The sequence below is a fragment of the Thalassophryne amazonica genome, chromosome 17 (assembly GCF_902500255.1).
Source record: "Thalassophryne amazonica chromosome 17, fThaAma1.1, whole genome shotgun sequence".
Lineage (NCBI taxonomy): Eukaryota > Metazoa > Chordata > Actinopteri > Batrachoidiformes > Batrachoididae > Thalassophryne > Thalassophryne amazonica.
The window spans coordinates 18,284,988-18,309,971 of record NC_047119.1 but is presented as its reverse complement, the minus strand read 5'-3'; the positions used below and the strand labels follow the sequence as shown (position 1 = coordinate 18,309,971).

General features: G+C 37.8%; 1 protein-coding gene across 2 annotated transcripts; it reads right to left on the bottom strand.

The window, feature by feature from the left end:
* Positions 1–491: 491 nt before the first annotated feature.
* On the bottom strand, positions 492–23,873 carry pstpip2 (proline-serine-threonine phosphatase interacting protein 2). 2 transcript variants are annotated; one of them, XM_034191923.1, is made up of 14 exons: positions 23,778–23,873; positions 23,113–23,213; positions 17,822–17,896; positions 14,475–14,509; positions 10,094–10,200; positions 9,944–10,006; positions 7,536–7,631; positions 6,315–6,360; positions 4,947–5,026; positions 4,762–4,860; positions 4,574–4,670; positions 2,120–2,201; positions 1,957–1,994; positions 492–1,824 (listed from the first exon to the last, which is right to left on the bottom strand). In XM_034191923.1, the coding sequence occupies exons 1-14, from the start codon at positions 23,808–23,810 to the stop codon at positions 1,766–1,768; spliced, it is 1,011 nt and encodes a 336-aa protein (XP_034047814.1). In that variant the 5' UTR covers positions 23,811–23,873; the 3' UTR covers positions 492–1,765. The 2 variants fall into 2 exon arrangements, with proteins under 2 accessions (XP_034047814.1, XP_034047816.1); XM_034191925.1 differs by having other exon boundaries at positions 17,845–17,896; positions 23,778–23,813.
* Positions 23,874–24,984: the final 1,111 nt, after the last annotated feature.

The following is a 24,984-nucleotide window of genomic DNA, read 5'->3' as shown; positions in this document are numbered from 1 at the left end:
AATAATAAAGATGCATTCATTTTGTGTCTCCTCCTGTCTCGCAGGAGAAAACGCGTCATTTAGGCTGTTAATAAAGAGATTCATGTGGTTGTTTGTTTCGATTCCCTGGCCTATATGTCATTTGACACACTGGTCAGGAATAGCGCCACTATTTGGTTGCTTTCATTAAGTTTAAAGACCCTTTCATGTGACAGTTCATTTATTACATGTCCATATATGGGCATGCAGTAACTCGCTGCACTGTGTCTGTCTCTCTGTTCACTCCTGTTATAGCCACTGCTCCTGTTAAATTATTTAAGATGAAAGTAGTGTGTGGACACGCATACTTTACTCTATTCTCCTTTGCTGACTGAGTCATCCTGTCACTTCTGTTCCCGCAGTGTTTTTTTTAACTGCCCGCTCCCACCTGCAGCGAAGTTCTGACCACCCGCTCCCGCCTGATTTGCATTGGGTCCCGTAAGCCCCAACCCCATTGCAGCCCTCTAGTTGGAACTACTGGTTGCAGGCTTTATAACTGAAACAAAGTACTGCTGTTATTGTAACCATCAGAGTTGTAATGTCCTGTGTGGTGTGTTAATAGGATGCTGGGCATCATGGTAACTTGCTTCTGTTTGTCTATCTGTGTGTGCACAATCTTGGGAACAGGATAACTAAACAACAATAAAAGAAAAAAATAGGCACATCATATTTACACCATAGGTATGCACTGTGCAGTAGATGAATTGATAGTAATTTGGGAATGTTAAATACACAAATGTACATATTGTACCCAAAAGAAGGTACTTGGTCAAGACCATCTGTGGCCCATTCTCCAAGTATATATGTCATTGCATCATTAAGGGCATCCATTTTAAAAACTGTGGTAATACCTAAGCAAAAAAGGAGCAGCCAAAAATTCAGTAATACTTGTAGTAAATCGATTTTGCTTGTGAACACAATAATTCACTAAAAACACGTGGAAGACATTTTGTATTTAATAAGCATGGACTTCATGTTGTTAAACCTTTTTTTTTTTTCAGTACTCTATATTTTAACCACATCGGCGAACAAACATAGACATAGTAAAGCACAACCTGTAAAGTGTTGGTAGGCAGTTCAAGTCCCTCTTGCTATTAATCTGATATGGTCTGTTACTTTCTTTAATATATTAAATTTCTTAATAAACTACACAATTCTATGTAATATGATTCATTAGTGATGCTGTTAGAGGCTTGTCTCTGGCGTATGTGATAGAATTGCCTGGTTCATTGGCTATGTGCATGGAAGTGATTTGATTTTGGTTGGGTTTGGTCAATAATCAAGATAAAAGATAAAGTCTAACTTAATAAAAAAGGGGTTAATTTATTCTCTCTATGCCTGATGGCTTAACTTTTATGGACATACCCATTATAACAAACAATAAAAACCCATATTTATACAGATACATGTGGGTACTTAAGATGTTTGTACAGTTGTACAAAAAGTAATAGAAAGTACATAGAAACAAACCTCTAAGGTACAGATGTACAAAAATAAATAAATATATATTAGGATGCAATTATGCAGAATAAAAGGCACAAACTAAACATAAATGCCGCAAAATCTTAAGTATATAAATGAAAGTCACAATTTTTCATATTGACTTTCTGATTTTGTGTATCAATTAAATTAATGAAATCCTTATTTTAACCTCTTTTTTCCAATACAAAAGCAACAATTGCAACACAATTGTGTATGAACCGTTTCTGGAAACTCAAAATATGAGCCGTCTCACGTCAAATACACGTTAGTACTTGATGACACTGTAGAAGGGGTCTGCGATTGTTGAGTAGAGTGTATCTTCTTCTGCAAAGATTACAAGTGTAGTTAATTATGAAAGGGCATGCATTTGATGATAAAGCCACAGGCTCCACCTACATTATCTGTTATATATTAAGGAAAACATATACTTGTCGGTATAATTAAAAATTAACATACCTCTACTGCTATTTGTTGGCTCGGGTAATGGGCCCCTCCTACAAATTCATAAAACAATGTAACGAATAAAGTGTGCAATCCAGCAGTGGTGACAAATGTGTTGAACTACTTAAAAACCTAAAAGGAAGAATGGACTGACGGAGGGACGTCTGGTTTAGAATACCTGTTGATTGGTGGAGGTTGGCGAGGAGGTGGAGCAGTTGCAGGTCTCTGGTTGTTGTAGAAGTTCTCATACACAACTGGAGCTATTAGAGTACAAGAATGACATACGTGAAAAGGTTTTAGTGGAGAAAAATGCATTTTAATTATATGTCTCAATAAGAGTGATTTTTTAAAATGAATCATAAAATGGAACTGATGTTTGTAAAATGTTCCAGTGATAAATAAGTTGCACATAATTGGATTAAAACTCTTTGAAATGTTTACACAGTGTAAATATGGAGCCATTGGTGGCATTGGAGGACAAAAAATATGCCAGTGCTTTATTCATTTGTGGAACTGTGAGAAACTGCATAGTGCAACTTTTGTCCTTGGCACCACCAATCACAGCTTCACACTGGAGTGGAACAGAGAAGGATTTTAAGAAAAAGCAAATCTAGGCTTGAGCCTCCTATGTGCCTTCTGGCAAACTGTAGCCGAATTTTTTATGCCTTGGTGGCTTCCAGTCTTCTTCAGTTTTTGAGAACTACCCACTCCAAACATATTTACCATGGTTGTATTAATGATTGATATAAATGAAGTTCAAAACACATTCAGTCACTCAAATGTTCATGTATCCATCCCCTAACTTGTCTAAGGAAAACTAACAGCAAAAGTGATGACTTGTATGAAAAATACTACTTTTTAATTTTTTGTTTGTCCAATTATGTATGGCCTTTGAAAATTCAAGGCTTGTGTTAAAATGACCACAATTCTTAAATGCCTAATGTAATATTTTTGTTAAACCCTTTGAATTAAAGCTAAATGTCTACACTACATGTGCATGTTCATTGTTTTAATTCAAGTCCATTGTGTTTGTGTACAGAGGAAAAAAAAAAAAATATATATATATATATATATATTGTCCAAATACTTGTCAATCTGACAGTATTACAAGAAGTTGTGTAAACATATGTGAAATTGCAGTACTTTGAAATAACTAAACAAATTAGGATGAAGGCATTGTAGTGTATGTGCTAGTAGGGCTAGCTAGAACAAATCTAACAACAAGAAATTATATGAAAGTGTATTTACAGCCCATCCGAAAAATACTCACAATGCTGCACTTTTTCCACATTTTTTTATGTTTCAGCCTTATTCCAAAATGGATGAAATTCATTTTTTCCTTGAAATTCTACACACAACACCCCATAATGACAATGTGAAAAAAGTTTTTTTTTGTGTGTTTGTTTTTTAGATTTTTGCAAATCAAAAATAACCCATGTACAGTTACACAGCTTCATGTTGAAGTGGTATAGAGGCCACAACAAATCATCAAATCTAGGCTCTCAGGTGTACCTTCTGGCAAATTGTAGCTGAGCTTTCAGGTCTCCTTTTAAAGAAAATCCTACTCTGTACCACTTCATCATGAAGCTGTATAACTGGAAATACAAAATGCAAAACATGCACTATGCACAGTTTCTCCAATCACAGCCAGAGAAGCCTGTAACTTCTTGTGGGTTGTCTGGGTGTCTTGGTGGCTTTTCTCACTCCTGTCCTTCTTTTGAGAACTGTCTACTCCATGCAGATTTAAATCTGTGTTGAATAATCTGTGTAAATCTGTGTGAAAAAACAGTATTTACCATACTGTTTGTATGTCTTCATAACTGATGTAAATAAAGTCCAAGAGATATTCAGTAACTTGGAAATGTTCATGTATCCATCCCCTGAAAAAGAAAACTGGCAATAAAACTGATTATTTACAGGTATTATACCAAAGGTGCTGATTACTTATACAAACCATCTTGGTTTTTATATTTTGAATTAATTTATATCAAATTGTAGAGATTTTATTTGAGTTTAAGGAAGCTAATTTTAGAAAATTTTATATTGATTAGCCTGATTTACTTTATATATAATGGTTCTGAAAAATAACCACAGCCAAAAATAATCCCCCAAATACTCTGTGTCTTCACACCGTGGTAGCAGAATGTAAACTTTAAATTGTGTTATATATTTTCTTAAAATTCAAGACCGTTAAAACAAATCAAGTGCTTCATCAAGCACAAGTTGAGTCAAAATGGTTGTGCAAAGAATTGTGGTTCAGTGTTGTGAAAGTAGGCAATGACTACCATCATTGTGGAATTACTTGTTTCTGCCCCCTATGACCAGCCTTGCATCCTTTTCAAATCAAATCAATTTTATTTATATAGTGCCAAATCACAACAACAGTTGCCCCAAGGCGCTTTATATTGCAAGGCAAAAGCCATACAATAATCACAGAAAAACCCCAACGGTCAAAACGACCCCCTATGAGCAAGCACTTGGCGACAGTGGGAAGGAAAAACTCCCTTTTAACAGGAAGAAACCTCCAGCAGAACCAGGCTCAGGGAGGGGCAGTCTTCTGCTGGGACTGGGACTGGTGGACTTCATGGTATAATCCTTTTGGGAAGTTTTCTCTGACTGTTACTGCAAATACCTGGTGGGTTCTCATTGGTTCGTCTGAGATTTACAAAGTGTTCGATGTCTTCCTGGATATCACAATGTTCCAGTGATTTTCTCACTTCCTCATACATCTAGAGAGTTGGTGAGGTCAAAGTCAAAACTTTATGGCGATGAAACAATGCTCATATTTTATGGTAGTTAACTGATAAAGACGGACTGTACCTCGTCACTGGCCACACACTGTTGAGACAGCTGGTTGAGATGAGTCCAGACGGTGTTCCTCAGAAAGCCGATACGCTCCACTGCCTGTTTTTCAAATATCTGTATGGAAAATATAGGATGAGTGCTTATTATCTGATATATGCATTATTTAAATTGTACGACTCTTGAGTCTTTGAGAGTTGTACCTCACAGGCATTCACGTGTTCCTTCATCCATTCCTCTCTAACCTTTCCCAGCATGGTCACATTCTGCAGGTAGAGTCTGTCTGCCAATCAAACGCAAACACAGCTTTCATCAGGGCCGGCGGTTATGTATGTAAAATATCTGAGGCCATATCTTGATGATCCATAGCACACAGTCTAAAGGGCATGGCGCAAGTAGTACATTTGTGGTGTGTCCACGTCCACTTAGCTTTTTTTCATGGCAGGTAATCTGAGTGCAAGGTGTAAGGCACAAAGCAACAAGAGTAACAAAATACCACAAATTGAATCAAATCAGGTTGTTGTCTGTCATTTCCTTTATGAGCTGGGGGTTTGTCAGAAACTGGTGTACTGCTATTTAGACCTAAAGTGAGGTTTACTGGACCCGAGTGCACTGCATGAAAATTCAGTAAGGTATATCTTATATATTATGTTCCAATTCTAAGGTGGAACAATGCTAGTATACTAAGGTATATATCTAAAAACAAAGCGTAAAATAGAAGAGTAGAGTAGAGCCACTTAGGTGCCTGGTCTTGAGAACCAGGGATGGTAGGTTTAAAGAGATGCATGAAAGGGCAACCATCAAAGCTCCCTGAGGTGAAGCACGAAGGTGAATTTTAGAATTTTTCCATGACTAAAGGAAGACGTAGGTCCTACATGTATAGGCTCTTAGACCCATTGGTGCCCATGGATACCACACTGTAAAGCAGGTGTGAGTCTGACTCCCCCCGGATGGTACGGGACGCTAGCCCATCACAAGTTACTTCCCCAGCCAAGACTGATACCCACATAACTGGGTAGACTGGGACAAAGCAAAAATAAAGTGTCTTGTCTAACAACACAGGTGGTATGAAAATAAGTCAAACTCCTTATCCCTGCCTTATCTCGGCCTTTCCATAAGTCTGCATTTTTTTTTCGTTTAATTGATTTTAATTCTGTTTTCGTTGTGTGTGCAAGTAGAGTATTCATAATACATAATATATGTATCACCATACAAATCCCAAAACTCTGCACTTGATTTTAGACCATGTTTTTGGTGGTCTATGGTGCAACAACTTTTTAGCGCTTCACAATAGCAATTCACCAGTACTGTGTTTATTTACACTTGATTTTAAGACAAACACGCTTATGGGTGCACAGATGAGCACAAATGCATTTGCTATTAAAATAACGTGGCTGCTAGTATGAAAATGGCCAGTGTCGGTTGTATACAAGAAATGACACTTGCCCTGCATTGTGCACTGTCTTGCGGCAAGTTGAAGATAGGGCCCCTCATCTTTTTTCTTCTTTTGTTCCTTTTTCACTACACATCCTTTAGAGGTTAAGATGTGTGAAACAGTTTTGCATACTCACCTGCTTCTTCTGCATTCTGTTTTGCTTGCTGCGCCTTAGAATTAAGCTGTAAAAATTAGGAGGAATTTCTTCAGAAACAAGAAACAACAAAGACCACAAACCACATTAAGACAAAAAAAAAAAAAGTTAATTTATTCCACACACTTTGGTATGTTTGTTTTACACCAGAAGAGACAAATATTTTGACCACTGGGCCTGACACGATGAATGTTTTGCATTTCTATGTTCAACTCATTTTAAAGCGAAAACCCATCGATTTGTTATCGATAATTATACACCAGATGGTTATGTATGCCTTATTCCATGTCAGCTAATAAACACCCCTAAATCCTACACACCATAGCTTTAAGAAATAAAGAAAGTATAAGACCTCTACATCTATTACTATAAGCAACAGGTTTGTCATCAAGTCCCACAGCAGCCTGTACTCAAGGTTCTTAAAATGGAGCAATATCTCCACCTGGTGGACATTTTAATGCTCTCGTACTCTAAATCAGGGTTAGACACTTCATGGTACAATGTTGTCTGCACCTGCTCCAGATTGTCTATTATTCCACTTTGGCTGCTTTTCTACAATTTCACTTTTTGTCAAAAACCAGGTTCTATATTCACAGTATTTCTAATGTACTGGAAAACCTGTTGAGATACATTCACGCACATAGCTGAATGACACCGATCGCCTTCATCTATTTAAGGTTGGTGATCTCAAATCATTTCGGCATTTCAAATTATTTTAATCATGTAAAATATATGTCTGATTATGCATCAAACATAACAGTTTTGCATAAGTTTGGGAACAATATTGGCTTTAGCCTCTGCTTCAAGGAGACTGACATAGAAGAGTATTTTGGGATGAACCATTTACATCTTAGCTTGCAACCAACCTGCTTCACCACCTAAGCCACAGTCTCAATACTGTATAGATATTTTACACAAATCCTTCTGCCCCCACCCCGATTTAGCCTCAGTAAAGCAGAAAAGAATGCAAATACATTTAATATCCATCCAAAACAGAATAAAAAGATATTAGCCTGAAAGAAAAAAAAAGCTGATTAGATACAATTAAAATCGAGAATGTGATTATTTTAAGTAAAATAGCAAATGTCAAATTGGAAAAATTAGTGGGAAAGTAAAACACTGCTTGTCAGCCGGGGTGAAGCTGAAGAACAGGTTGTTGTTTTCTGTGATGGTGTAATCAGTGATGAGGTTTGTTTTTCGTACCTTGTCCATGTGCTTGGTGTTGGTGTTGGCATTCCGGTTCACGTTCTGATCCGCTTCTTCTTTATCTCGGCACTTCTGCTCGTAGCTCTTCTTTGACTGGTGAGAGAAGAATGTTGACAGTTAGGACCATAAATATTTGGACAATGATATATATATATATATATATATATATATATATTCATTTGTAATTCTGCCTCTGTACACCACCACGATGGAATTAAGATTAAACACACAAGATGCGCTTGCAGTGCTTCTGTTTTCAGAGCCCATAAGTAACTGGACAAACTAAACAGGATTCTTTTTAATGCAGCTCATCACATTTACAGCCAACCTGTTGGCTGTAAATGTGATGAGCTGCCATTTACAGCCAACCTGTTGGCTGTAAATGTGTCCAAATACATTTCCATTTCAAAGGATTCAAGGATTCAAAGGATTCAAAAGAATTTTATTGTCATATGCACAAAGGAACATGTTCCCTGCACAATGAAATGTGTTGAATTGTGTTGCATTGAATCATGCAGCAGCAATGCAGGAAAAAACCCATCAGCACAATGAACAATGATCACACACAACAACAGGACGAGAGACGAGAGACGACGACCGAGATTTGTAAGAGTCCAGTTATCAGACAGAACACTTCCAAGTCACATATTCAGTGACTTGGAAGTGTTCACATGTCCAAAGAAAACTGTCTACAAACGTGATGATTTGTATTAAAAATCCATCCATCCATCCATCCATTTTCTTCCGCTTTATCCGGAGTTGGGTCGTGGGGGCAGCAGCTCAAGCAAAGTCGCCCAGACCTCCCGATCCACACACACCTCCCCCAGCTCCTCCGGGGGAACCCCAAGGCATTCCCAAGCCAGCCGAGAGATGTAGTCCCTCCAGCATGTCCTGGGTCTTCCCCGGGGCCTCCTCCCAATGGGACGTGCCCGGAACACCTCTCCAGCGAGGCGTCCAGGGGGCATCTGGAAAAGATGCCCAAGCCACCTCAGCTGACTCCTTTCGACGTGGAGGAGCAGTGGCTCGACTCCGAGCTCCTCCCGAGTGACCGAGCTCCTCACCCTATCTCTAAGGGAGCGCCCAGCCACCCTGCGGAGGAAACTCATCTCGGCCGCTTGTACTCGCGATCTCATTCTTTCGGTCATTATTGTATTAAAAATATTAAAAATGTATATTAGGATAAAGGATAAGGATATAATTATATTAAAAATGTATTAAAATTATTCCAGATAATGCATTACCTATTTCTCTAATTGGGAGGATTAATGCTGTCAAAATGAACATTTTGCCTGAATTTCTTTATTTGTTTCAATCGATTCCTTTATTTTTGCCATAATACTTTTTTGATTCCTTTGATAAAATAATTAGCTCCTTTATTTTGGGTGCAAGACCTCCATGGATCCGTGAATCCAGCCTTTTGATTTGTATTTTAGCTTATGAAAAAACACTTCTAACAGGACTTTGACCTTGAAAATGTTTTCCAAAGTGTAAATTTGTGGAACTGGAAACTAGTGTTGGTGGCGGTGCGGTGCTTTAGTTGGTCAACTTATTTTAGCATTCTTTCTATTATACTGGGAATTGACTTTCAGCCATTAATTAATTGCCATTTTTGGATCCCCAAATCAGTTCACTTCTTTAACGTCTGTACAAAAATAAATTATGGGTTTTTCATCTCTACTGGTCAGACGAAGTATTCTGTATATATTTATACAGTCATCACTGTACCATTCATTGTGGTTTTCAATAAAAATATTTGAAAAAAATTACTTAGTTACGTATTGTCTGGATCTACAGCTGTCTGTATCCAAATGCCTATGTTAATGTAATATTTTTGTTAAAGGTCTACCCAACAATCACATCTTGATTGTTCCATTTCACCTCTATTGATGGTATAAAATTACAAAAATTGTTACTGTCCAAGTACGACTTACAGACTGTGCATGCGTTGTTATTCAGGATTGCATTTAAAACCTTCTGAGTTCCTGAATGCTCTTCTGTTGGTGCTGCCAACCCCTCTCATAATGTTTCTACTATTTTAGAATGTCGCTATGTTGATGACATTTGAATAAAACATAAGAAGCACTTCTCCTTTTGGAAATGAGATTTGTGATGTTAAATGATAGCATGTTGTTCACTTCCTTGTTTGGATGACAAAACTTCCCTCACTGAACAAGAAGAACAGACAGTAAACAAGAAGGACCTTTTTTCACTGTGATCTTAATGCGATGTTAAAAAAGTAGCGTCATCACAAATAGGCCGATAGGGATCTGTTCTACACATTTATGGGGCAAGACTTTCCGATTTTGGTTTCGGTAGACTAGCCAATGGTGATCTACAGTTCAGCTTATCTCAGATTCCATAAATGACACAGAAAAGCTTTAATTCAGCCTGACTTTTATACTCACGTCCATGGTCTTCTTGAAGTGTGAAGTCTTCTGTTTGTGAAGAGCGTCCATCTGTTGTTCTATCTGCAATGACAATGTCACACCTGGATACCAGTTCTTAAGTCAAGACGTCTTTACAGAAAATCTTGCTGTACAAATACAGCCGCCGACCTTTTTCCGCACTTCTTTCTGTCTTTCTCTGAAGTCTTCCAGTTTCCTGGCCTCCTCCCTCATACTCTGTGCCAGTTGTAAGTGTGACAGACTCACTTGTTCAGTCTCTACAGGATAATAACAAGGTTTAAACACAAACCCAGCACATCGAGTTAGTTCATAAATGTTTTGGACGAAAGTTATTTTAGCTGTATATAACAACTGAAAGCAAATAATGGAGATGATTTCGATGCGAAGACCTTCAGCTTTAACGTGAGGGTATTTTTACCCAAACTAGACCACAGATAAAATCTCACAGTCGGCTGCTCGGCTGTTTCACAACCAGGGGTATTCGTGTCCCTTATCTTACAAAATCCAGGTGTATGTATTTGGGTATGTAATTATATCCGCTTATGACTGACCTGTTGCCGCCCCCCACACACACACACACATAGAAACCCATCCCACATGTATTGCTGTATGTACGCCTATGACTGGCCTGTTGTTTAGCAACTGTAACCGTGACAAATGCCACTTCCTTCCTTCCTTCCTTCCTTCCTTCCTTCCTTCCTTCCTTCCTTCCTTCCTTCCTTCCTTCCTTCCTTCCTTCCTTCCTTCCTTCCTTCCTTCCTGTGTGTCTGCAATGTCCAAATACTGAGCAAAATTACCTCCTAATGCTAGGTATGTAAAAGTATTGAGGAGTCAAGATCAAAGTTCAGTGAAAAAGATTACAGATGTCTTTAATGTTACTCTATTCTGCCTTTGATGGTATTAATGGATTTATTCAAAGACAATTAAAGCATTGGCTGCTTAACAACCATTCACCTAATAGGCAGAGTGGGATGGGGCAATATTCAAAAATCTTTGGGCTAGAGTTTATATAAAAGCAGAGTAGGATGAGGGTTGCTTAGCAACCGGCATACAGTCAAAAGAGAACCAATCACAAATGACTATGAGATCTCAACCTGCATCACCTGGGTATCCTGCTGGTTAAGTATAATCTTCAAATACACTTTGCAGTCCTATGGGACCCAATAGTACCACCATCTCAACTCACCCGCGAACCTCAGCAGCCCTGCACTGCCTTGTGTTTAAAAGGGTGCAGGTACACAGGGCACCCCCATCGAAATCAGCAAGGGACATTGCAAATAATATAGGGTCAGTAGCAGCAACACCCTTAAAGAGACGGGAGTATGAGTGTCAAAGTCAATCATCAAATTAAACACAGTGGTTCTACAAGCTATAAATCATTTGTCAGCCACAAAACAGGAAGGCATCATTAAAACCTGCAAATGGTAAGTAAATCCCTTTGAGGTGGATCTGCAGGTTGAATTGGCACACGTTTTGCGTTGGACACCCTTTCTGACGCAACCTCCATATTACATGGAGAAATGTGGCAGGGGTGGGGTTTGAAAAGAAGTTGAAAAAAGAAGTGCGCTAACCACTTGTCTACCACCCCTGCGCCATTAAAACCTGCAAAATAAACACTATAAATAAAAGCCTGTACTGTGTGTAATGACATCCTGTGTACAGATTAGAAAATGATCAACAAGTGGGAACTTCTCACGCTCCAAAACGTTCTACTTCCTCTGTGAAGCATAGTGTTGGTAGTACTGAATGACCAATTAATCAGTCTGCCGATTCGGTTCAGGGCTGGAAGCATGCACTGGTGTCACGCGTTGCCACATTCCACCACACTGTGAAACTTCCCTGGGTCCTGGATGGCAACCACCTAGGCAGACAACTGGTCCATTCCCACCTCTCAAAAGTAACATCCATCTGCTGCAGCCAGGTGAAATGTGGGTGTCCCTTTGATCTTCTCCAGTCACTTGGGTCCTCAACACTGAGGCAGCTGCGTGCTGGATCATGCACAGAGAAACACGCCACGTAGCCAAAATATCATAGCAGAAGCTTGCTCTCAAAGTAATTGATACGCCTCATCTGAATCTCCCAAAATAACCGTTTGTTTGATACAAACTCATTCCAGCAGTACTCAAAGAACCTCTGAAGTTAGTACCAAAGATTCTTTATCACCTTAGGTCAGGAAACACCAGGACCCCAAAGACGTGGACCTTGATTCTCCTGGGAAGATACTGGCATCGCCAAACACTTACATACAGCAACTTCAAGGCCCCATAAACTCTTCCCAGGCATCTCTCACTCTCAAAAGCCAAGGACACAGAGACGTATGTCACCAAAATCGGGCTGATTAAATGCAATTTTTTTTGTTAACTGGCATTAATTATCCAGTGTGGCTTCTGTGGACCTACGCTCGTCCCTTGTGTCAATTTGTAGACAGACGGGTGCCTTAAAACCATATGAAGGTGTGCTTGGAAAAACTGGGAAACACACCCATCATGGATGAACTGTTACCTCGGAGAAAATGGTAAGATTTTAATTTTGAATTACAACATTTTGCAGCTTTGTTATTAAATTGTTGTTTTGTGCAAAAAAACAAAAAAACAAAAAGCTAAATAATCTTTTACAAACATTACACTGCGGGCATCAGCTGCCATCTTGTCTAAAAGCTGGCACTGGCAATAGCCATCAACTTTTTTTAATGCAATGTATAAGCCCATTTAAACATGCATTTGATTTGATGAAGGGGAAACGCTGAAGTCAAAGTCAGCTTTATTGTCAATTCTTCACATGTACCAGACATAGAGGGATGGATGACAGATGGATGACAACTTTTGATGAAAAAAATTGCATTCACAGTAGTGTTCAGAGTAATAGTAGTGCTATGTGACTAAAAAGATTAATCCAGGTTTTGAGTATATTTCTTATTGTTACTTGGGAAACAAGGTACCAGTAGATTCAGTAGATTCTCACAAATCCAACAAGACCAAACATTCATGATATGCACACTCTTAAGGCTATGAAATTGGTCTATTAGTAAAAAAAAAAAGTAGAAAAGGGGGTGTTCAGAATAATAGTATTGTGGCATTCAGTCAGTGAGTTTGTCAATTTTGTGGAACAAACAGGTGTGAATCAGGTGTCCCCTATTTAAGGATGAAGCCAGCACCTGTTGAACATGCTTTTCTCTTTGAAAGCCTGAGGAAAATGGGACGTTCAAGACATTGTTCAGAAGAACAGCGTAGTTTGAATAAAAAGTTGATCGGAGAGGGGAAAACTTATACGCAGGTGCAAAAAATTATAGACTGTTCATCTACAATGATCTCCAATGCTTTAATATGGACAAAAAAAAAAAAAAAAAAACAGACGCGTGGAAGAAAACGGAAAACAACCATCAAAATGGATAGAAGAATAACCAGAATGCCAAAGGCTCACCCTTTGATCAGCTCCAGGATGATCAAAGACAGTCTGGAGTTTCCTGTAAGTGCTGTGACAGAAGACGCCTGTGTGAAGCTAATTTATTTGCAAGAATCCCCTGCAAAGTCCCTCTGTTAAATAAAAGACGTGCAGAAGAGGTTACAATTTGCCAAAGAACACATCAACTGGCCTAAAGAGAAATGGAGGAATATTTTGTGGACTTCTTTTTGGGTCCAAGGGCAGCAGACAGTTTGTGAGACGACCCCCAAACTCTGAATTCAAGCCACAGTTCACAGTGAAGACAGTGAAGCATGGTGGTGCAAGCATCATGATATGGGCATGTTTCTCCTACTATGGTGTTGGGCCTATATGTCACATACCAGGTATCATGGATCAGTTTGGATATGTCACAATACTTGAACAGGTCATGTTGCCTTATGCTGAAGAGGACATGCCCTTGAAATGGGTGTTTCAACAAGACAATGACCCCAAGCACACTAGTAACCGAGCAAAATCTTGGTTCCAAACCAACAAAATTAATGCCTCGCAGATGTGAAGAAATCATAAAAACTGTGGTTATACAACTAAATACTAGTTTAGTGATTCACAGGATTGCTAAAAAAGCAGTTTGAACATAATAGTTTTGAGTTTGTAGCGTCAACAGCAGATGCTACTATTATTGTGAACACACCCTTTTCTACTTTTTTTTTACTAACAGCCCAAGTTCATAGCCTTAAGAGTGTGCATATCATGAATGCTTGGTCTTGTTGGATTTGTGAGAATCTACTGAATCTACTGGTACCTTGTTTCCCATGTAACAATAAGAAATATACTCAAAACCTGGATTAATCTTTTTAGTCACATAGCACTACTATTATTCTGAACACTACTGTAAGTGTTAAAAATGGCAGTTTATGATTACGGTAGCTTGTCCAGTTATTTTTGGTCATATGACGTGGAGTACACTCTTACCCAGCCCCACTGATTTGGCTGTAAATACCCTCAAATGAAAGCTGAGAGTCTGCGTTCAACTCCAATATGGCGTGGTAGACCCAATACAACATGAGGTGTGTGGGTGTCCAAATACTTATGAACCACAGGCAGAAAGAAAGTGTTGTTAAACACTTACGTAATTTCAACATATCCAGCGATCTTTTCAAAGTGCTTAAAAACAAAAAGAAGAAAGAAAATTACAGAACAGACGAACAAATCCACTTTATAAACAGATGTCGGTTCAGTTTTACACAGCAACATAATTTTAGCTTTGTTAGTTCTTCTGATGCCCTTTCCCAACCTTATTTTTACTTTCCACAACAGCGTCAGTTTCAAAGTGAGGAACAAATGGCCACATTGACCACATGCTCACTGACGGAATAGGAACTGGGATCGCTGACTACATTATAGAAATGGCACAAAATATCTGCCTGACTCAAAACTCTATAATTAACACACCGCAGATAACAAAATAATGCAGCTCATTTTGACAGCTTTCTTGTTTCTTGCTATCAAACTTTTATGCATTTAATATTTGAATACAATAACACAATCATTATAAATCCACCTATGTTTTATGATGTGACGTTTATGTTATGTTAAAATTTAGCCAGAAAAATAAATAAATAAAATTATAAATAAATATCAAAAGCACTACCAGGCTTATCATCATTATTCATAATTATTATTTATATTGGGCTCCTTGGTATTTCACACATTTTAATTTGTTGATGCCATTTTAAATACAAAAAGTAAATCAGGCTTCTCAATATAAAAATTTCTAAAATGATTTTCCTTAAACTCAAAGCAAATCTCCACACCTTGATATAAATTAATTAAAAATATAAAAGCCGAGATGATGGTTTGCATAAGTAATTGGTCCCTTTGGTATAATACCTGTAAATAATCAGTTTAATTGCCAGTTTTCTTCAGACAAGTCAGGGGATGGATACATGAACATTTCCAAGTCACTGAATATGTCTTGGACTTTATTTACATCAGTTATGAAGAAATACAAACAGTATAACACTCCATGGTAAATCTGTGTGGAGTAGACAGTTCTCAAAAAACTGAGTGAATGTGGAAGAAGGAGAATAGTGAGGGAAGCCACCAAGACACCCAGACAATCCAGAAGAAGTTATAGGCTCCTCTGGCTGTGATTGGAGAAATTGTGCATAGTGCATTTTGCATTTTGTATTCCTGCTATTCTGTTTTTTTTTTCTCTATTTTGTGACTTGCTTTGCTTTTCGTGTTCTACTGTGTTGTTTCTCTCTCTCTCTCATCATGATTGCTCATCATTAAAGGTGACTGGATGAGCGCGGTCTAGGACATGCATGGGTGGGACTCCTGGGCCTCTGCAGTCTATCATAGGGCCACAGCTGGGTCAGGTATTCTTTTGACAGACAAGCCACTGTGCCTATGCTGTGTCTGCAGGCTGCAGCTGAGCTCTGTGGGTCAGTGCATGTCTCCCTCCCTGGGTAGTGAGAGTTACCATGGCAAGGTGCAGCAAAAAAAAATAAAAAAAAATAAATAAACAAAAGAAAATGGGCAGCCATCAGCCCATTATTGATCAGACCACCAGGAAAAATCCTGGTACTCCCAATGGCCAATCCACCCTTGAGTGTGGTCACAAGGAGTAGAAGAAGTGAAAGGAGATGAGTTTAAATACTTGTTGTCAACTGTCCAAAGCAATGGAGAGTGCAGACAGGGTGAGGAGGGTGAAGAAAGGTGGCAGGAGTGATTTGTGATCAAAGAATATCAGCAAAAGTGAAGGGGATAGTCTACAAGACAGTAGTGAGACCAGCTACGTTTATGGCTTAGAGACAGTGGCACTAACAAAAAGACAAGAGGCAGAGCTGAAGATGTTGAGATTCTCTTTGGGAGTGACGAGAATGGACAAGATTAGGAATGAACATGTCAGAGGGACAGCTCAGGTGGGACAGTTTGGAGACAAAGTCAGAGAGGTGAGACTGAGATGGTTTGCACATGTGTAGAGGAGGGACCCAGGGTATATAGGGAGAAGGATGCTGAGGATGGAGCCAGAGGAGAAGAGGGAGGCCAAAGAGGAGGTTTATGTACGTGTGCTGAGGGAGGACATGCAGGTAGTTGGTGTGACAGAGGAAGATACAGGGGACAGGGTGATCTGCTGTGGTGACCCCTAATGGGAGCAGCTGAAAGAAGATTTAAGGAAGATCATTTTAGACATTTTTATACCGAGAAGCCTGATATACTTTTTGTATTTGAAATGGCATAAACAAATTAAAGTGTGTGAAATATCAAGCGGCCCAATACTTTTGGAGGACACTGTACATAAACTACCCAAAATAAAGGTGCACTGAAAAAAGCGAAACTTGAAGCAGCTTTAAAAAAAATTACTCTAATTTGTTATACCTAAATTAATTCCTTTACTTTTTAATTTTAACATCACAGGGAAAAGTAATTTCAGTAGTTTTTTTTTAAATTCACAATACCGAATTAAATACAAATCCCATTGCATTATAACATTTCATCATACAAAAAATACAAAATACCAATTTTTTTTATGTCACGTGTAGTTAAAATGCATTTATTAGAAATATTTTAATATTATGCCCCTTTTCAGTGAGCTAATACAGGACATTGGGTGTCTATTTTTTCCTTTTTTTCCAAAGTCAAATCCAAATTCAGTCTGTTACTTTAATTGGTACTGCAGGCCACACCCACTCTTCCTTCAGGGCGTATGGAGGCGGCCATTTTTATACCACACATGATGCAGCCCAGTTTCACGGGTTCTTTGTGGTCCCGCCACAAAATGATACAAATTTTTGTGACTCGGTTTTTTTTGACTTACTATTTCTAAACCTACCCCTAACCCCAACCCTAACCTTAACCATAACCTAACACTGCTCCTTCCCCTAATCCTAACCATAACCCCCGCCCCCAGACTCCCCCACATCACTTTTAATTTCATGCAGCCGTCGCTGAATGAATTAGAATAAATTTGTGCTCCCGTTAGGAACATTTTGCACTTTCGTGACAATATCACAAACCAATAGATTAATGTATATTTCGTGCTGCTGAATCACAAACTGCTGTGAAACTGGGTTGCATGATGTGGGTGTGTCACAGAGAAAGAACCAAATATGGACTTATGTGACATATGTTACAAAAGTCTAGCACAAGCCCTATCAGATCTAAATTTTGTTTATAGGATAGCGGCTTCTATATGCACACACAAAACTCTGATGGCTACTATATACGAGGGTAGGCTGAAAAGTTCTAAGGCTCTACGTTCTAATGCAGTTAATGCATTACTCCTTCATGGGGAGCCTTAGAACTTTTCAGCCTACCCTCGTATATATATATATATATATATATATATATATATATATATATATATATTCCAACAATGAACTGCAAAGGTTAGATAAGAGAAACTTTTCCACAACATGGCCCCTTTAATGAGAAATGTAATTGTAGATTTTCAACAATGAGGTCTCTTACTTCATCTCATTGTGTCCACACACTTTCTTGGACAAACCAGTGAGATCTTTTGCATACTTCTCCTCAATGGATGCCCTGAAATAAACACACACATACATGGAAAATTGTCATGAAAAAAACAGAATTCAATCACATGCAAAGTATCCTAATGTCTGCAGGAAAACACACCAGTGTGAGTGTTTGGTAACACTAGTTTGCATCTATGACCACAACTTTAAGATTGCTACAAATGTCTTATTTAAAAACAAAAAGAGGACAGGACATTTTACTCTAACACTTTTACTGTGTTATAAATGCTGACGTGATATTCGGTGGCTCACTGGCAGATTATGCTGGTTAACAGGTAAACCAACACATTGTATGATTAAAAAGTCACACATCTTGAGGCCCCTTTTCTTTGCTGCCTACAACTCTTGAAGGTGGGAATTGTTTATTGTTTTGATTTTATGTAATTTAATAATTTTTTTTAAACTTTTTATTAACTTATATAGTGTGGTTTGGTTTGTGAAGAACTTTGTTCTTGTTAAAGAGCTATATAAATAAAATTCTTCTTCTTATTATTATTATTATTAAAACCAAAAATAATAGAATAATTTCAATGTACATATACAGGCAAAGGTCCAAAATGCACTGTGATGCACCAGGTAATAACAAATGAAAAACTGATTAAAAAATGTACTGGAACTTTTTCTTTTCTTTTCTTAAGCCAGACTGACTGTTGGTAGTATCAGGAAGCTCACAAGTCCATGGAAATTATACAAATAAGAAGGGCAGCAGAGAACACAAAACACAGAGTTTCTGTGTAACTGTGAGGATTAAATCACTAACACATGACCTTCAGCTCATGTGTTCAGTTTCATTCATTTACACAGCGCCAATTCACAGCAAAGCTGCTTCACACAGGTAAGGGCTAACCTTACCAAATATACACACGCGTTTATACGTACAGTAGTGCTATGTGACTAAAAAGATTAATCCAGGTTTTGAGTATATTTCTTATTGTTACATGGGAAACAAGGTACCAGTAGATTCAGTAGATTCTCACAAATCCAACAAGACCAAACATTCATGATATGCACACTCTTAAGGCTATGACATTGGGCTATTAGTAAAAAAATGTAGAAAAGGGGGTGTTCACAATAATAGTAGTGTGGCATTCAGTCAGTGAGTTTGTCAATTTTGTGGAACAAACAGGTGTGAAACAGGTGTCCCCTATTTAAGGATGAAGCCAGCACCTGTTGAACATGCTTTTCTCTTTGAAAGCCTGAGGAAAATGGGACGTTTAAGACATTGTTCAGAAGAACAGCGTAATTTGATTAAAAGGTTGATTGGAGAGGGGAAAACGTATACGCAGGTGCAAAACATTATAGACTGTTCATCTACAATGATCTCCAATGCTTTAAAAAGGACAAAAAAAAAAAAAAAAACAGATGCGTGGAAGAAAACAGAAAACAACCATCAAAATGGATAGAAGAATAACCAGAATGGCAAAGGCTCACCCACTGATCAGCTCCAGGATGATCAAAGACAGTCTGGAGTTACCTGTAAGTGCTGTGACAGAAGACGCCTGTGTGAAGCTAATTTATTTGCAAGAATCCCCCGCAAAGTCCCTCTGTTAAATAAAAGACATGTGCAGAAGAGGTTACAATTTGCCAAAGAACACATCAACTGGCCTAAAGAGAAATGGAGGAATATTTTGTGGACTGATGAGAGTAAAATAGTTCTTTTTGGGTCCAAGGGCCGCAGACAGTTTGTGAGATGACCCCCAAACTCTGAATTCAAGCCACAGTTCACAGTGAAGACTGTGAAGCATGGTGGTGCAAGCATCATGATATGGGCATGTTTCTCCTACTATGGTGCTGGGCCTATATATCGCATACCAGGTATCATGGATCAGTTTGGATATGTCAAAATACTTGAAGAGGTCATGTTGCCTTATGCTGAAGAGGACATGCCCTTGAAATGGGTGTTTCAACAAGACAATGATCCCAAGAACACTAGTAAAGGAGCAAAATCTTGGTTCCAAACCAACAAAATTAATGCCTCGCAGATGTGAGGAAATCATGAAAAACTGTGGTTATACAACTAAATACTAGTTTAGTGATTCACAGGATTGCTAAAAAAGCAGTTTGAACATAATAGTTTTGAGTTTGTAGTGTCAACAGCAGATGCTACTATTATTGTGAACACCCCCTTTTCTACTTTTTTTTTTTTTTTTACTAATAACCCGATTTCATAGTCTTAAGAGTGTGCATATCATGAATGCTTGGTCTTGTTGGATTTGTGAGAATCTACTGAATCTACTGGTACCTTGTTTCCCATGTAACAATAAGAAATATGCTCAAAACCTGGATTAATCTTTTTAGTCACATAGCACCACTATTATTCTGAATACTACTCTATGATGAACAAAAGCTGGAGATATTGTTAGTGAATGAAAACAGGTCAAACATTTATTCATTGTGAAACAACTTTTTGCATGTCACGGGAGAATAAGCAAGATAAACTCATGGAAGATGTGCTGAAAAGTTCAGTCACAAGTTTTATGCTGAGGTGACAATTCAATTTACCAAAAAAAAACTAAAAAAAAAATGTGTGTGTGTGTGTGTATATATATATATATATATATATATATATATAGTGGTGGGCGCAGTTCCGATAATCAGATAATTATCGAAGATAATGTTTTCATTATCAGATTATCTTTTTAGATAACTTTAAAAACCATTATCGGACTAATTATCTTGTGATAAATTTTTGTCCCAATAACATGGTAAATACAGCTGAACAGCTACAAACATTTATAAAATTTAAAATCAGTTGAGCACCTACTTGCTAGACATTTTGTAGCAGATGTGTAGTTTTATCCTCTACAAAAAAGAGGAGAGCTGTTTCTAGAAGAAACCGCTCTATCCTTTACAGAGAAAGGAGAACTGGTCACAAAAAAAAACAAAACAAAAAAAAACCTCATTTCTTTTAACCTCATACTTATATGCGGGCAGTATCACCCAAGTCATCCAGAGACATACATTTTTAACTTATGGTTCAAATTTTAATTTAATTAAGTTATTTAAATTAATGTCACGTATGAAGTTTTATAAAGTGAAAATATCAGATATATGTTTTAGTTTTAAAGTAATGTGCTAATTTTTAAGGTTTTAGTGTGGACATGCTGTGTCCAGGTGCATTATGGGTGTGATAGGGTAATCTCAGTATGTTCACGACATGAGAAATGCATTTCAGACACTCTGATCAGGCTCCACGGACAACAGCATTAAACTAGTGCCTAAAATTCTCGTGTTTGCAATATATATATATATATATATATATATACATTATTTGTGACTTTAAATTGCTTATATATATGTATATATATATATATATATATATATATATATATATATATATACACATATATAAGCAATTTAAAGTCACAAATAATGTATACTTAATATCCATCCAGGTCCATAAATATTTGGACAGTGACACAATTTTTTTTTATAATTTTACCTCTGCATTAAATGAAATGAAGACTTTCAGGTTTAAAGCTACAGCATGTAGGATTTAGTGGCACTTCTTAGCTGAAATGGAATATAGCATTCATATCTATTTGTTCATTTATACATAATTACCTGCAACACAATGTGTTTTCATATCCTTTCATATCTACACAATTGTGATGTAATAATCATGTAACCCTAAAATTAGTCCCGATGAAGCCACACTTGGAATGATACTGTTGTCGTGCATGTTTCTGTGTGCTCACGTCACGTCCCGAGAATTGCATCACCCGACTTGTATTTGCCCCGATGGAGGCAAGCCTTGTATGGGGTTTGGACCCCATGTATAACTGCTTGCAGGTTTAGTTATTCTTTTTTCTCTTCATTATTATTATTATGATTAACATTATTATTATTATTATTGTTGCTCATTCATTCATTTCCTATACCCACTTACACCAGTCACGGGGGGTGGAGCCTATCCCAGCAGTCACAGGGCGTGAGACAGGGCACACCATAGACAGGATGCCAGTCTGTCACATGGCCACACAACACATATGTTCTACCTTATATTCTGTGAATGGCCCTAAATTTTCATAGAAATAGACCATGAAAAAAACTGCATGTTTTTCAGCAACAAGAATTTGGAAAATTTCTGCACTATCACTTCTAATGATGTTTTCTAGCTTCTAACAAAATATGGCTTTGATAACTTAATCAATTTGACTTTTTTCAAACTGGTCTTGACGTGTATTTTTTTTTTTTTATCTCATCAATACACATAGATTGTCAGGTTCCAACTTGTTCAGTAGGTGAGTGAGTAAGTCATTCATTTGGTGGTTCAGGGTTCAGTTTCTGTTTATATGCCACAGAGTTACATGTTTGGAAAGTCTCAGTTCTCTATGGCCTCATGTTGGGAAGTGCCACTGTGATTTACAGTAACAAGTAGGGCAATTGATAAATTGTGCAACTATGGGTCCAAGTGTTCACAGGCTGCTATATAAGACAATGATGATTACTGCTCCTACAAATCAGGGATCAGTGTGTGAAATGGTGAATGTGAAGCATCAGTGTAAAGCACTCTGGGTGCCTACGTCAGATGGAAAAGTGCTGTAAAAATACAGTCCATTTTACTACTGTTATTACTCATAGTAGTATAGTCTTAGATGAAAAAATAAAAGATTTTTAAAAAATGAATTTGTATTTATTTATTTATCTTGTAAAAATACAGTTACCAAGGTTGGTCACTGAGCTTTGGCCTACTGTAATACTATTAAAAAACCAAGTGAAACTACTTTTTGCTGAGTTAGTCTCAAATTAATTTGAGTGTCATCTTCTGCACTAATCTGCTGCAATAACAGTAACTGTCAGGCTGAAGTAATGTTGAGCTGTAATTCTAAATAAATAGTTTGTGTGTTGCACTGAGATCTTCGTACTTTATGAAATTCTGGTGTGGATTGGAAACAGACAGATGGTTTGAAAAATGAAGAAAAGATTTAACTGTGTCTGGTCTCTCTCTGTACGATTGATGGAAGTCCTTTGCTGGGTTACAAGGAATGAAATGCACAGACATGCATTGTGAAAGTATATTGACAAAGAAAAAATTGGGAGTGGAATGCAATCTGTGCCCCCGCCCGTACCTCAGGTCCCCCACACCCCCAGTGCTACACCCTTGTTCTGATGTGCTGATTGTATAGATAAACTGGAAATGCCGCTATGTAGCGTACAAATGAGATATAAACTTTTGTGCATTCATACACAAACTGCAGAATGAAGAGTTTTAGACATTACCTGGCTTTCATGAACTCTTCCACCTCTTTGCATGTCCGTTTTCCATCATTGAGATACTGGATGATAACATCGTAGCCTCCTGTACTGATCAGGTCAGGACTCTACCAGTGACATGGACAAAGAGACGTCATTCTGACATTTCTTGAAGCTGCTCTTTCATACTTTGTAAGAAACGCACCGTGAAGCTCTGCTGTGACTCACGCTTACTGCAATTCAAGCCCGCTCTGTCTAAACACGTTACTATAAACTCACACCACTGTGCAAACGCATGCATGCATGCAGGCACGCACACATGCACGTGAGCATCTTTGACAGACAGTGTGAATTAATGTTTTGAACTGCACGTCATCTCCATAATTTGGGGTAAGCCGACTGTAAAAGCCTGCAATCATCCTGATGTCAAAATCACATGTTTATTAATGTCATACCACAGCATTTCTGATGGCTGCTGATGATAAAATTAGAAATCTATAATGATACTTTGATAAGACAACCAACAAATCAAACAGAATCACTGAAACCCCCTAACAACAAAAAAGTTCCACAACTTAACTATTTTGACATTTCTAAGCAAGGAAAACTCCACAACTGATTCTCTGAGGCAGGTCAAAAGGTTAAAAGCTACAGAATAAAAGGTAGACAAGCTGGCGGGACTGGAAACATACCCAAAAACAGTCCTTGAAATGAAGATTTTTCATGACTGCAGAGAGGAGCCAACAGAAAGAGAGCAGGAAACAGAGTCAGTATAAAAAGTGTGGGCTGGGCGAGACAGACAGAGAGAGGGAGAGAGAAAGAGAGAGAGAGAGAGAGAGAGAGAGAGAGAGAATACCTGTACAAATATATCCTTTACTGCACATAAGCAGGTTCACTTATAAATTGAAATCAATAAGTCATCAGATGTTAATCAGAAGTTATCAGAAAACTCAGGCTGATTGTTTTACTTTTCCTACTTTTATAGACTTATATCTGTTTGTTTGTGCTGCCATCTAGTGATTAATATCAGTCATTATAGAACAGAAGGCAGTTAAACAATAAGCAGTGTATAACAGCCCAGTTTGTGGGCACAGCTAACCTAAAAGTTAGCTTTGATAGCCGCTAATTGGCTAATTTAACTGTGATTACACTAAACCTTTAGCTGAAGCTACTGTTAAAGGCGAACTTTTATTATATGAATTTAGCTTTCTCTTGGTATTTCAGCTTTAAAACCCTGAAACAGACAACAGAAAAAGAGCTGAAATTTTAATGCTGCGTAGCATAAACATGGAGGTTCCCACAAAGGTTTAGCATGCCAAGATCAGATGGTACTCAGTTGTTCATACATATGAACAAATGATAAACATTAGTTTCCATTCAACATACTGTTTATTCATAGTATGGAAAGTATTAAACAAATAAAAAAAATATTAATAAGCTGGAAAACAAAACTGATAGCAAAAAAGTTAGCCTCACTAATTAGCTGTTAGCTGATTAGCTATACTGTGGCCACCACATACACAATGATAAAAAGATAATGAGGCTATTCAGGAATTTTGTGACTTAATTTTTTATTTATTGAGTCCCCTGAAGTTGGATGTCCAACTCGTCAAAGACTCAATAAAAAAAAAAAAAAAAATGAAGTCACAAAATCCCTGACTAGCCACATTATCTTTTTATCATTGTGCCTAATGCTAGTTTCAAATTGACATTTAGACTTGTATTCAGTTATACACTGAAATTTTTGGGCTGGCATTTGTAGCAAATAAATCTGCTCAGGAGGCACCAAATATAATAACCATCTTACTGTTATAGTTATTCAGGACTAATGGGCGACTCCTGGCTGCTAGACTAGATAATTTGATAGTATTTTAAGGACAATTAGGAAGTGATCAAGGG

Bases quoted from the DNA above. Each gene is read 5' to 3' on its own strand.
- pstpip2 (XM_034191923.1), bottom strand. From the start codon at position 23,810: ATGAAAAATCTTCATTTCAAGGACTGTTTTTGG. The intron at 5,027-6,314 runs GTGAGTATGCAA...TTTGATTGGCAG, and splicing joins ACAGAATGCAGAAGAAGCAG to ACAGACTCTACCTGCAGAAT. The intron at 1,995-2,119 runs GTATTCTAAACC...ATGAATTTGTAG, and splicing joins CAACCTCCACCAATCAACAG to GAGGGGCCCATTACCCGAGC.